Below are 14,869 nucleotides of genomic sequence, written 5' to 3'. Positions count from 1 at the left end.
TCCTCCTCGTCTTCCCTCATCTCTCCATCCCTCCATTCTCACCTCCTCTCCTCCATCATCTCTCTCCACCCTCCGCGCCTGTTCATAAATAAGGGTAGGCTAACTTATAATGCTTATTCATAGGCAGAAGGGCCCAGCTTCCACGGACCCTCTCAAGGAATTTCCCCTGCAGTTACCAAGGATTTTCCCCGTCCTAGATATTCCCCCAACAAAATATTTATCCAAACACCAAGAAATATTCCCCCATATGGCTAGGTATTTCCCGAAACCAAGATAATATTCCCTTCAACAGCAAGATATTTCCCCACACTTGGAAATATTCTCCGTCCAAAGGCAAGACATACCGCCAGAAATGGCTGGCTATATCCCCAAACAGAAATATTCCCTTCAAGAGCAAGATATTCCCCAAACACAGAAATATTCCCTTTAACAGCAAGATATTTCCCCAAACACAGAAATATTCCCTTTAACAGCAAGATATTCCCCAAACACAGAAATATTCCCTTCAACAGCAAGATATTTCCCCAAACACAGAAATATTCACTTTAACAGCAAGATATTTCCCTAAACTCAGAAATATTCCCTTCAACAGCAAGATATTTCCCCAAACACAGAAATATTCACTTTAACAGCAAGATATTTTTCCCAAACACAGAAATATTCCCTTCAACAGCAAGATATTTCCCCAAACACAGAAATATTCACTTTAACAGCAAGATATTTCCCTAAACTCAGAAATATTCCCTTCAACAGCAAGATATTTCCCTAAACACTTAGAAATATTCACTTTAACAGCAAGCTATTTCCCCAGGCAGAGAAATATTCCGTTCAACAGCAAGATATTTCCCTAAACACTTAGAAATATTCACTTTAACAGCAAGATATTTCCCCAAACACAGAAATATTCCCTTTAACAGCAAGATATTTCCCTAAACTCAGAAATATTCCCTTCAACAGCAAGATATTTCCCTAAACACTTAGAAATATTCACTTTAACAGCAAGATATTTCCCCAAACACAGAAATATTCCCTTCAACAGCAAGCTATTTCCCCAAACAGAAATATTCCCTTCAAGAGCAAGATATCTCCCCAAACACAGAAATATTCCCTTTAACAGCAAGATATTTCCCTAAACTCAGAAATATTCCCTTCAACAGCAAGACATTACCCTAAACACTTAGAAATATTCCCTTCAACAGCAAGACATTACCCTAAACACTTACAAATATTCACTTTAACAGCAAGATATTTCCCCAAACACAGAAATATTCCCTTCAACACCAAGATATTTCCCCAAACACTTAGAAATATTCACTTTAACAGCAAGATATTCCCCAAACACTTAGAAATATTCCCTTCAACAGCAAGATATTTTCCCAAAACACAGAAATATTCCCTTCAACACCAAGATATTTCCCCAAACACTTAGAAATATTCCTTCCAGTTGTGAAGATATACCCCTAAAATAATAATAATAATAATAATAATAATAATATAAAGAAAAGGGCAATGGCCTTATATTTCTACAGTGTCTTAGGACTGACTTCACTAATATTCAAACTCTTTCTCTCCAATACGAGGAAATTCCGTCGGTAACTAATATTTTTCTCCATATATAACAGGAAATCTCAGCACCTCCTGAATTCTTCTTCCTACACGACCAAGTAAATTTTCCCTACCCTTAAAAAGAATCTTTCCAATTATACCCCCAAATAACCTCCCTAACACACACACACACACGACCTAGTTTCATCTCCTAACCTAAACAGATTTCCATCTTTAATGAAAATAACCCCTAGACACACACACACACACAATCTCTCTCTCTCTCTCACTTTAACACACACACACACAGACAATCTCTCTCTCTCTCACTTTAACACACACACACGACCAAGTTTCATATCCTAACCTAAACAGATTTCCAACTTTAATAAAAAAACAACCCCTAATCACACACACACACACACTCACTCTCTCTCACACACAAACACACATTATTTTTTTTCTCTCTCTCACTTTAACACACACACGATCTCTCTCTCTCTCTCTCTCACATACACAAACACATTTTTTCTCTCTCTCACTTTAACACACAACAGACACCCTCTCTCTCTCTCACACACACACACAAACAATCTCTCTCACACACACACACACACACACACCACACACACACACAGTACAGCTTCTCTCTCTCACACACACACAAACACACACACACACACACACACACACACACAATTTTCCCCTAGCAGCCAGGACATTTCCCCGCCCCGCCTCAGAACACTCAGGTCATGACTCAGAGAGAATTTCCCGGCAAGTCCTCAGCCACGCCAGAAACTTCCCCGCTTTCCTTCCTTCCTTTTAACCTTCGACCTTTCATCTAAGTGCGACTTTTTTCCTTTTTCTTTTTCGGACCGACTTCTCTTCTTCTTTTTCTTTCTATTTCGCAAACGTAACATACGGCTTCACTCAGGGCACTTTTGCTGGAGGGGGACGCCTTCCTGTGGTGGCACTGACATGGCCATGCGGATCCACTGCCTGGTTATATATACGTCCCTCAACTCCCTCCCTTTTCCCCTAAGAGGAGACAAATTCAATTCCCTCTGACATTTTCTACGGAGCCTGTGTGTGTGTGTGTGTGTGTGTGAGAGAGAGAGAGAGAGAGAGAGAGAGATATATATGTACCTATATTGTGTCTACTCCGCGTGCGTGAACAAAAATTACAACCAAATCCATTAACACCTACCAAAATATTCCTACCACTCCTCCAATATTCCCAAGCCCCATTACATGCATATTCCTACCTGGACCAACATTCCTACCCCACTCAAAAACAGACCCGGATCGCTCTGTAATATTCCTACTCACTCTTGAAACATTTCCTACCACTCCTCTAATATTCCCAAGCCCCATTACATGCATATATTCCTACCAATACGACATTCCTACCCCACTCAAAATAAAACCCGGATCGCCTGTAATATTCTCTACCACCTCCTCTTAATATTCCCAAGCTCCCATTACATGCATATTCCTACCAATACACGGACATTCCTACCCCACTCAAAATAAAACCCGGATCGCCTGTAATATTCCTACCACTCCTGAAACATTCCAACCCCGTTTGATGTATGAATCCTGCTCCTGAAATAATCACGTCCATACCACAAAAATCTTATAGGAAAAGCTCTGAAACTGGAATTCCCTTTTGAAAATCTTCCGAAAAGTTTGAATATCCCTGAATCACCGAAAATTAACAAAATATATTCCCTTTCGTACTTCCGTAATATTTTTCCTGTGAATCCCTAACCCTTCCCTTTTCACTAACCTAATGGGGAAAAAAAAAACAGCAATCACATCTCTCTCTCTCACAAACACACAGGCACACACACACACACACACACACACACACACACACACAATACCCCTAAGAATTCATCACAACAGCAAACGCAGATGTTTCTCTCTCTCTCACACACACACACACACAAACACAAAGGCACACACACACACACACACACTAACCCAAAGACACACACACACACACACACTAATAATCCCCCACTCCCCAAAAAAATACTACCAATCAAAAAAAGCCCATCAATAAATTCTCCCTCACGTAAAGTTTCCCTTAACATCCCTAAAACTTCCCTATCCTTTAAAAATTCCCTTAACACACTGAAATAATACACTTCCCTAAATTTCTCCCCTTCCCTAAAATTTTCCCCAGCATCCCTATCCCTAAAAAATTTCCCTGACCTTCCCTAAATATACCTGAATTTTCCCCTACCCTTGTTGGATATCTTTGGCCAGTCCCTTCATGCTCCTTAGGGGAATTTCCTGGGATATTTATGCATTTTGCGGGGCTGAGAGAGGGAGGGAGGGAGGGAGGGAGGGATAGAGGAGGAGGGAGGGAGGGAGAGAGAGAGAGAGAGAGAGAGAGAGAGAGAGACTGACTTGCTGGGATATTGTGTGTGTGTGTGTGTGTGTGTGTGTGAGAGAGAGAGAGAGAGAGAGAGAGAGAGAGAGAGAGAGAGAGAGAGAGAGAGAGAGACTGACTTGGCTGGGATATTGTGTGTGTGTGTGTGTGTGTGTGTGTGTGTGTGTGTGTGTGTGTGTGTGTGTGTGTGTGAGAGAGAGAGAGAGAGAGAGAGAGAGAGAGAGAGAGAGAGAGAGAGAGAGAGAGAGAAAGAGAGAGAGAGAGACTTACTGCTTTATTTATGCATTTGTGAGTGGGCTGGAGGAGTCTGGGAGACGGAGGGGAGGGGGGAGGGGTTGGAGGGGAGGGGGGAGGGGGTGGGGAGAGACAGGGGAAGTGGGGAGGGGGGAGGGCGCGGGGAGAGGGAGAAGAGGGGTACAGAAAGAATGGACCGGTTGGGAGGGGATGGGGGGGGAAAGGATGGGACGGAGAGGATGGGGGGAGGAAGAGGGGAGAAAGGGGGGATAGGAAGAGGAAGAATGGGTGGGGAGAGGGAAGTGAGAGGGTGGAGGGAGGGAGGATATGCGTAGAGAAGTGCGTGATGGGAGAGAAGGGTGGAAGATGAGGGAAAGAGGGAGAGATGAGAGAGAGGGGGAGAGATGTGGGGGCAAGGTGAGGGGGTGAGTGGGAGGGAATTAAAGAGAATGAGATACTGTGGGGTGTGGGGAGGAAGAGCATACTCATATGTGCCATTGGTCGTAGCTTGGTTAGAGAGAGAGAAGGGAAATGGGAGGAGACTGACTAGGGAGAGTACACGTGACAGAGGGGGAAGATGATGCGATGGAGGGATGTGGTGTGCAGAGGGTATAGCAGTGCGGATGGTGAGTGTTGGGAGAGTGGGGGTAGGGCAGCATGATGGCAGAAAGAGTGATGTGTGTGTGTGTGTGTGTGTGTGTGTGTGTGTGTGAGTGTGTGTGTGTGTGTGTGTGTGGTGAGGAGAGAGAGGGGGGTTGAAGAGCGGACTTGGTAATATTTATGCATTTTAGAGTAGGCGGGGGGGGGGGGAAGGCTAAGTGGGTAGAGGAGAGAGGAGGAGGGGAGAGAAGAGAAGAGAAGAGGAGAGGAGAGGAGGGAAGGGGAGGGGAGAGGAGGGCCAGGGGAGGTATGAGAAAAGCAGGGAGAAAAGGAAGGCCAGACAGACAGACAGACAGGAGAGAGAGGGCGAGAGAAGAGAAGAGGTGGAAGGAAGAGAAGAGGGAGGGGGGGGGGAAGGAGAGCGATGAAACTAAGGGATGAGAAAGGGAGGGAAAAAACACGAGAGAGAGAGAGAGAGAGAGAGAGAGAGAGAGAGAGAGAGAGAGAGAGAGTCTATAACAGGACTTGCAAGGGAATGTACTCATAAAACCTCTCACACTCTCTCGAACACACTTAAACACTTACGACACTCTTTTCCCCTTGGGCACTTCACTGAGCTCTCTCTCCCCTTCCTTCCCTCCCTCCCTCCCTCTCTCTCCCCTTCCCTCCCTCCCTCTCTCTCTCCCTCCATATTCTTGCTTTCCATTTTATTTTTTTATGCTTTTATCAAACCTCCAGTCTAAACTCCTCTGCCTGTCATATTCTTTTTTTTATTTCTCCACTTTCCTCATTTCTCTCTCTCTCCCCCCATTAATCAACTCCCCCTATGCTTGTTCTTCATTCTAGTTCTGTTCTCCCCTCCTAGCTTTTCGCTCCACTCTCTCAGTTCCCCCTTACTTTTTACCACTCGCCCCCTCTCGGTTCACTCCTTTCTCATTTCTTACATCCTTTACCTCTTAATTTCCTACTTGCACTTCTGTCCCAGGTGTTCATACTCTCTCTCTCTCCCTCACACACAAACATACACACACACGCACACAGACTCAGACACACGCAAATCATGTAACCGCCTTTCCCTCACTTCTTTAAAATCAACTTCAGTTCCTCTTCTTTCTTTTCATTCCCTCACACAGACACAAATCAAATACCACTTCTTTTCCTCACTTAAGAGCAAATTCCCCTTATTCTTGCCCCCCCCCCGCCCCTCCCTCTCTCTCTCATTCATCATACCAGGTAGCGATCAGTCTTGCCAACCTGCAATCAGTGATGTCCTGATGCATTGCTCCTAACCCGCCTCTCTCTCTCTCTTTCTCTAATGTCTTCCACGCTCCACTCATTTCTATTCTCCTCCTCCTCCCCCCGCCCCCCCTCTCTCTCTCTCATTTCTTCCACGCTCCTTCACTCATTTCTATTCTCCTCCCCTCCCTTCCTCCCTCTTTTCTTCCACGCTCCTTCACTCATTTCCATTCTCCTCCCTCCCTCTCTCTCTCTCTCTCTCTCTCATTTCTTCCACGCTCCTTCACTCCCTTCTATTCTCCTCCTCCTCCCTCAGCCCTCTCTCTTTCGCCGCCTCCCACCTCTTTTTCTCTCGTTTTTTTTTCCCTCCATAATCCCCCGTGTCTCAATCGCGCATTAATCTCTCTCTCTCTCACACACACACACACTTTCAACATTCCCTCACTGTTACAAATCTCTCCCTCCCTCGTTCCCTGCCTCTCTCTCTCTCTCTCTCTCTCTCTCAAAAACACAATTAAGTGGAAACAAACTATTAAAATGACGAAGAGAAGGGAGAATAAAGAAGTAATAAAGAAAACGAGAATAAGAGAAGATAAGGAAGGGGGGACAAAGAAGAACTGACAAAAATGAGAAATGACAGGATAAAAAGGTGGAAGGGAAAGAGGGGCGAATGTGAACACAAAGGTTTGGGGTAAGAATCTGTTGGTGGCGTAATGAGAGAGAGAGAGAGAGAGAGAGAGAGAGAGAGAGAGAGAGTGCGAGTTAGGGGGTAAGTATATGTTGGTGTGTGTGTGTGTGTGTGTGTGTGTGTGTGTGTGTGTGTGTGTGTGTGTGTGAGAGAGAGAGAAAGAGAGAGTGTTTAAGTGTGTGTGTGTGTGTGTGTGTGTGTGTGTGTGTGTGTGTGTGTGTGTGTGTGTGTGTGTGTGTGTGAGAGAGAGAGAGAGAGAGAGAGAGAGAGAGAGAGAGAGAGAGTAGGGGATAAGTATATGTTGGTGGTGTGTTTGTGTGTGTGTGTGTGTGTGTGTGTGTGTGTGTGTGTGTGTGTGAGAGAGAGAAAGAGAGAGGGGGGGGAGGAAGGGAGTTACGAATATCATGCTTTCTTGCTTCCTCTCTCTCTCTCTCTCTCACACACACACACACACACACACACACACACACACACACACACACAGAGTTGACCTGAGCGGGTATATTCTGACCGCTATTGTGTATTAATATGTGTTCATGATTTATTAAAGTGACCCCTGGCGCTGTGGTTGGGCAGAAATTCAACGACAGATGGATGGATGGATAGATAAGCAGATAGACTAAATAGATACACAGTGACGTATAGAGAGCAAGAGATATAGTCCAGTACTTAAACATAATTGAAATCAAAAATAATAATAATAATAATAATAATAATAATAATAATAATAATGATGATGATGATAAGATACTGGTAAACATCTCCACTGCGTTCGATGTAGGTTCGATAGACTAAAGGCAGATGTTTAGATAGACATATATAAAGCCAAGAGATACGTAGATAGATACATAATAGATAGAAGCAGACAGGATAGATAAAAAAGTAATCTCCTCCTCCTCCCACACCTTTCAGCACGAGGTTTCAAGAGGAGAGAATGGTGGATATATTATTTTCTTCAGTCCCCCCTTCTCTCATTTCAAGCCCTCTTCCTTCACCCTTTGCCTACCTCCTACCTTCAGAACTTCTCTCCTACCTTCACTTATTTCAGGTGTCCTTCCTTTCCTACCTTAATTTCTCCCTATCTTTCGTTCCTCCCTCCTTCCTTCTCTCCTACCTACACTCACTTCAGTTGTCCTTCCCTTCCTACCTTAATCTCTCCTTCTTTCCTTCCTTCATTCACTCCATCTCTGATTTCATAACTCTTCCCTCCCTTCCTCCTCCTCCCACGCCCCTCCACTTTCCTTTCCACTCCTTACCTCCATCCTTCCGTCCCTCTTCACCTTCCTTCACTCTTTCCCTCCCTCCCACGCCTACCTCTCCTTTGCTTCATTTGTTGCTTCCATCTTTCCTTCCCTCTCTCCTTCCTTCCTTCGCTCCTTCGTTCCCTGAATTACCACCACTTCGTCTAAGGTTAAACAAGTACACAGAGAGAGAGAGAGAGAGAGAGAGAGAGAGAGAGGGGGGGGGGGAGACTAAAACTTAGACCTCTAAGAAATTTATACCCACGTCTATCACAATGCCAACTTCTGACAGATAGACATAGATAGATAAAGAGACAAACTGATGCAGAAACGAGAGAGAGAGAGAGAGAGAGAGAGAGAGACTGTAATACTTAAACCTTTAACAAATATTAACCCAAGTCCATCACAGTACCCAACCTGACAGACAGACAGACAGACAGGCAGGAGACAAACTGATATAAAAATCTGAGAGAGAGAGAGAGAGAGAGAGAGAGAGAGAGAGAGAGAGAGAGAGAGAGAGAGAGAGAGAGAACCCCAAATAGCCTAACTTCAGTATCTATTTGGGGTGAGTGGAAGTGCAGCCTTTAGCATATTTAACTCCCGTCCATCACAGAATAATATCAAGCCTTCATCACTGGCATACTGCACTCAGATAGATAGATAGACAGGATAGATAGATAGATACAGACATGACAGATATGGATAGATGGACATAGAAAACAGGAATAGATAGAAACATACTGATATAGGCTAGTGAGACAGGATGGATAATGAGGGACAGACAAACAGGTAACGATAAGACAGGTACTGACATAGGGATATTACTACACCACTCAGGATGGCACGCACGCACACGCAAACTCCTCAGAATACCCATGCACACAAACACAAATACTCTACGAATGTGTGTATTTATTCTGTATGTACGTACGCATGGATGGGTTCTTTTACGTGTCTGCATGGCTGTAAGTATGCACCGGTATGTATGCACGACTGTATGGAGGTATATATGCATGTCGTCGTTCTACACACACACACACACACACACACACACACACTTTAAAAGCAATCAGTCGCTCATCACATCCTATTCTGCTGCTCCCCTGACCTCCTCCTCCAACTCTCCCTCTCCTTTTCCTCTTTCCCTCTTTACTTCTGACCTAAACTCCTCCTCTCCCTTCTCTACAAGACCTCCCTTCATCCTCCTCTCTTTCCCTCCCCTTTCTTCCTTCCCTTCTGTGTTACCTTTTTATCTTCCCTTCTTCCCATGACGAAAAACACCAAGAAAATTATAGCGATGAGATGTATAATTATCCAAATCAACACTAAAAAAAATCACATACATATTTTTTACCTATGAATGCGTGAACGATGTCTATATTTGCACGCGATGTGAGTTACCTTGCGACTTGAGAGGCAAATTGGCAGGAGGGGAGGGAAGAGGAGGAGAGGAGAGGGGAGGGGAGAGGAGGAGAGGAGAGGGGAGGGTAGAAAGGAGAGGAGAGGAGAGGAGGAGAATGGGTGGTGGGGACTGCTAGGGAAGGAGTGAATGAGAACAGAAGATGGGAAAGTGGGGAGGATGGAGGGGAAGGAAAGATCAAGAGGAACAAGGCCAAAGTAGGAGGGGAGGGGACAGGAGGGGGGAAGGCAATGAGTAGAGAAGGGGAAGTGGGGGGGGGGGAGTATACTGGTGAGAGGTGAGAACTGAGAAGGAGAACTGACAAGTGTGAGTAGGAGGGTGAGGACGGGGAGGTGAGAGAAGGGAAGGGAGAAGAAAGAAGGGAAGTGAGGGGAAAGGAGGAAAAAAGAGAAGGGAGGGAAAGGAGGACAGAAGAGAAGAGATGGGAAGGGAAATCAGGAGGAGTAGGAAAAGGAAAGGAGGGGAAGGGAGAAGGGAATGGGGAAAAACGAATGGAAATGGGAGAGGAGAGAGGAATGAGTGAAAATTGGGCGAAAAGAGATGAACAGATATGACAAGGATGAGAGCGAGAGCGAGAGAGAGAGAGGGGGGGGGATATATATGTACGCCATTAGCTGAGTGTCAAAGAGGAGGAGGAGGACGAAAGGAGATGAAATGATAAGAGGGCTGGGGGTGTTGGAAAAGAGAAGGAATAAGGAGACTGAAAGGAGAGGAGAGGCGAGAAGAAAGAAGAGGCGTGGAGGGATGAGGGAGAAATATTGAATGAGAAGTGTGGGCGAACTGACAGGAGGAGTGAGAGAGGAGTTGGGCGAAGGGGGAGAGGGGGGGAAGGTCGGCTAGATGGGGCAGGGAGGGAGGCAAATTGGGTGAGAGGTGGGAATAGAGAAGGAATATTGACAGGGCTAAGAGAGTGAGGGCAGGAGGAGGAGGAGTGGAGGAGGAGGAGGAGGAGAGGGCAGGTTTTTATCTAAACTGAATGCATTACTGAACTAAAGGTGTTTCCTAAAAATAAATAAATAAATAAGTCATCGCACACTGCCTTGAATCTGTCCTAAGCTCAGTTAGAAATATGGAAATAAAATATCGTAAAAGCATCAGGGTACGAAAATAAAATTGCATCTTGAAAGGGCAGCATTTTTCGCATTTATTATGATATATAATCCAAATACATCTTGTGTGTGTGTATGTGTGTGTGTGTGTGTGTGTGTGTGTGTGTGTGTGTATGCATGTACGCGTTGGTGATAATTTGCATGACTGTGTGTGCATGTAGCGTGGAGGTGTGACGCAATTTCCATGTAAGATGTATTAGCAGACCCAAGGCCCACGAGTCACACTGGGTACGAGCCTTGAACACACACTACAATAATATGTAACAATTCATCATCATTTCTCTCTTCATCTTCAACCATCTTCATCTTTTTCATTCATCGTCATATCCTCCTCCTCTTCCTCCCTCCGTATATCAATTCCCTTCTCCCTCCTCCTCCTCCTCATCATCATCACTATACTATTCCATCGCTCTCCTCCGCTTGTCTTCTTCCATCGTATCTCCACTTTCATCTTCATATCCACCTCCCTCCCTCTAACATATCTCACTTCTCCTCTGTTCATCATATATTAATTCCCTTCTCCCTCCTCCTCCTCATCATCACTGCAATATCCCATCACTCTCCTCCGCTTCTGCCTCTCTCCATCATATCTCCGCTTTCATCTTCATATCCTCCTCCTCTCTCCATAAAATATCAGTTCTCTCCTCCCTCCTCCTCCTCATCTCCATTCCCTTTTCCCCCTGCAATCATTACCCTTAACATCATCATCGTGTTCGTCTTCACCTTAATTAATTACTTATGTATTTATTTCTTCACTTAACAAAACAGACACCCCTCACCAAGATCAATAACTCACCAGGAATTCTATAAACTCTTGACTTCAACTGATCCAGACGATTTTACGGAACTGACTTAAATCCCAGAAATGAAAGGTAAAATTCAGGCTACTAACAGACTATTTTCTTCAGGTGAAAAACTCTTTAATATCTCAGCCCACAAACTCTCCAATTCCCCCCACCCCCGAAAAAAAAAAAAACAGCGAAAACGATTATCTAAGCGCGTGTATGAAAGAGAGAGAGAGAGAGAGAGAGAGAGAGAGAGAGAGAGTGCAGAATATGGTGATGACGGAATAGAAATGGGAGACTTTGTGGGTAAAACGTACCTGTTTCCTGTAGGTACCTCTTTCTCGTCTCTTATCTATTTATCTGTATGTCATTCTCCTCTTTTCTTTTTGGCTGTTTACAAATCGCCTTCCCCAACTTTCTCTCTCTCTCTCTCTCTCTCTCTCTCTCTCCAGGTGGTGGTGCGCGAGGTTTCAGGTACATTTGGGGTTCGTCGTTCCCCGTCTGCTAAATATTCTAAGGACTGGCGGCCAGCATGGTGAGAAGAGGTCAGAGGGGAGGCAGGCTTGATGTGTGTGTGTGTGTGTGTGTGTGTGTGTGTGTGTGTGTGTGTGTGTGTGTGTGTGTGTGTGTGTGTGTGTGTGTGTTAGGACTGGTTGACAGGGGTTTGTGTGTGTGTGTGTGTGTGTGTGTGTGTGTGTGTGTGTGTGTGTTTTAGGACTGGTTGAAAAAGGTTTGTGTGCGTGTGTGTGTGTGGGGGGGTAGGGGTGTATAGCAGGATCAGGACGAAGCTAGCTGAGAAAGGTTTTTGTGTTGTGTGATGTGGTAGTGAGGTGTGGTGGTCGTGCTGTTGCAGTTGTGGGCTGTGGTGTGGTGGGATAGTCTGATGTGGTGGTAGTTGTGTGGTGGGGTGGTTGTGGTATGTGCGGTACTGTCGCGAAGTAGAGCAATACATGGGTTTTGTGATGTGGTATGGTATGGTATGGTATCGTGTGGTGCAATATACTGAGGTCTCCCATAACGAATCTGAAGGTGTGGTACAGCTGTGGTGATGAGTACAGGATTATATAGAGTGAGTAGGTCGTGATATGCTACCGGTATGTTAGGTGGTTGTGTGGTATTGTGGTGGTTAGACTATGTGTGGTGGGGTTATGATAAGTGGTGGTGGATGAGGATAAGGAGGAGGAAGAGGTGGTGGTGGTGGTGTAGGAGGTACTGAGGTTGTGGTGAAGGAGGGTGAGGAGGAGTTGTCACTGGTTGTGGTGGATAAGGGGGAGCCGACAGAGAAGCTTAGAGGTCAGAGGTGAGGACAAGCTGACAGAATGCTTTAATAAACAAGACAGTGGCTGTGGCGAGGGTGGTGTAGTGCGTGGAGTTAGGTGGTGTGGTGGTGCTATGTGCTGTGGTGTGGCAGTGTGTGGGGCGTGGTGGTGGTGTGCGCTGTGGTTTTTGGCATTGTGTGGTGTGCAGTGGTATGGAGTTGCAATGTGTGTGGTGTGGTTGTGGCGAGGAGTAGTGTGTGGTGTGGTGAGGGGTATTGTGGTTGTGGTGGTGATGGTGTCGCAGTGTGTGTGTGTGTGTGTGTGTGTGTGTGTGTTATGGTGGAACACTGTGAAGGGTGTTGAGAGGCGAAATGAAATTACATGAAATCAGATGTGATGTGAGCGTGGTGTGGTGTTTATCAGAATGTGAGATTGTGGTATTGTACTGCGTGATGGTGTGGTGGGATGATGTGGTGTACGAGATGTGGTGGCGTAAAGTACAAATATGAGGAATTTATGAGTGACGCTGTGATGAGAAAATGCGAGAGATGACGTTCTGAAACTTAAGACAGGCGGAGGAACACCCGGCCGCATCACTCCATTCTCTCCAAAAACTAGTTCCGTTTCTAATTTTCATCTCTTCTATTGCGAATCCGTTATTAGTTTGCTATCATGTATCCACTAACGAAGAGAGAGAGAGAGAGAGAGAGAGAGAGAGAGAGAGAGAGAGAGAAACGGGAGGGGGGAGGGAGGGAATTTTGACTTTCGGCCAGGGCGGAGGAACACAGGACGCATTACTCCTTTCTCCTCCGCCAAATTAAATTCCCTATATATGACCATTTTCAACCTTTTATGGCGTATTCCCATTATTGATGTGCAACAATATCGCCCGATCATTGAGTTTTAATAATATATATGCAACGACAGCAATACTAATACAGAAAAATCACCGAAAACCCACATCCGCGAAAGAAAGTAGTTCCAAGGAGATGATGCCTAATATTATTCATATTATCGTATTTCCACTATAACTATGCAATATTAAATGGAAAATAGCAGTTCCAGGAAAGAGTACCAATATATGCCTCGATATTACCGTATTTTCACGATTATACTGCAATAAACGCGCTGGTCCCAACCCAACTCTCAGGCGCCTCTGGTGTCGTATTCGCGTCAGGTTAAATGTCACCCAACACCTTTTTCTTGGCTAATTATCCCTAATTTTACACCCGTCTCCTCTTTTTAAGACACCCATAGTTTCTACACTTGATACAGACTGAATAAATAACACAGATGAGAACATTAAAAGGCCATAAGCAGAAATATATCGGTAAATAAGAGGTGCTTGCGTCACAGCCGAAGCGATAAGGCACAAAAATGTCTTACCTTAACTTCCGCTTTTTATCCCTCCGCCTGGTATATCCCCGCCTCCATACTACTCAATTCCCTGCACGACACCATAACCGTGATGAAAATGTATAGTATCCACATATTCTCTGGCAATGTCCGGAGAAATTCACAAGAGACGGTATCACGCAACTTTTAAAGAACTTTGTCCGCCGAGAGTGACGCGGAGGAATACCGGACGCATCACTCCCTTCTCTTTCCCTAATCCCTCTCCATTCAAGTTCCTTATATCAAGCCAGCTTTTATCCCTTCTATGGTGATTCATGGTATTAATCTAAAATATAATATCCCCAGAGCAAAGAATTTTAATTCAATACTCCACGAAAGCAGTATTAGTGCACAAAAACAAAATTATCATCGAAAGAGGAACAAATCCGCGTAAGAAAGTAGCGCCAGAGGAAAAAAATACCTATTCTTATGGCCATCACTAACATTCCCACTTTTACTATGCAATATTCCGCGAAAGACAGTAGTCCCAGGAAAAATTACTTCTAAATACTTCGATATTACAGCATTTCCACTATTATTCTTCAGTAATACACCTACGTAGCACAGAAGTGTATCACGTTCCTCCTTGTCACCGTGAGACCTTTTTCTCGGCTATTTATCCTCAATACACTTGCTTCCTCTTATGTGTGTGTGTGAGAGAGAGAGAGAGAGAGAGAGAGAGAGACTATGCTTGGAATGTTTCGGCTTCACACACACACCATTAATCACCTTCCATCTCATTATTACTATTATAATTACGGTCATTAGGCGCCGAATAAGAAGCTTACAGGAGATTGTGGGGGCGAATCCGTGCGTGTCGCGAAATCTCCAACTCTTCATTATCGAGGGAAAAAGCGGGAAATTCAAATCTTACGAATTTCAAGTACACTAGGGAAGATGGGAGCCTTCACCCGGTGGACTGATGTAACTAGATGGTTGGAGGGCCTACCGGGTGT

General features: G+C 44.9%; 1 protein-coding gene across 1 annotated transcript in view; it reads right to left on the bottom strand.

The window, feature by feature from the left end:
- The window catches only part of X11L (amyloid-beta A4 precursor protein-binding family A member X11L), a 572,323-nt gene that overhangs the window by 124,811 nt on the left and 432,643 nt on the right, over positions 1-14,869 (bottom strand). The window contains exon 11 of the mRNA XM_080270416.1: positions 5,534-5,561. Within this exon, the coding sequence (XP_080126542.1) occupies positions 5,534-5,561 (28 nt within the window). The remainder of the gene's footprint in view (positions 1-5,533; positions 5,562-14,869) is intronic.

Source organism: Coenobita brevimanus, chromosome 40 (genome assembly GCF_032717465.1).
Source record: "Coenobita brevimanus isolate Jiangsu-jjx chromosome 40, ASM3271746v2, whole genome shotgun sequence".
In the NCBI taxonomy this organism is placed as follows: domain Eukaryota; kingdom Metazoa; phylum Arthropoda; class Malacostraca; order Decapoda; family Coenobitidae; genus Coenobita; species Coenobita brevimanus.
Note: the sequence above shows the minus strand (reverse complement) of the source record. Positions and strands in the feature narration are given on the sequence as shown.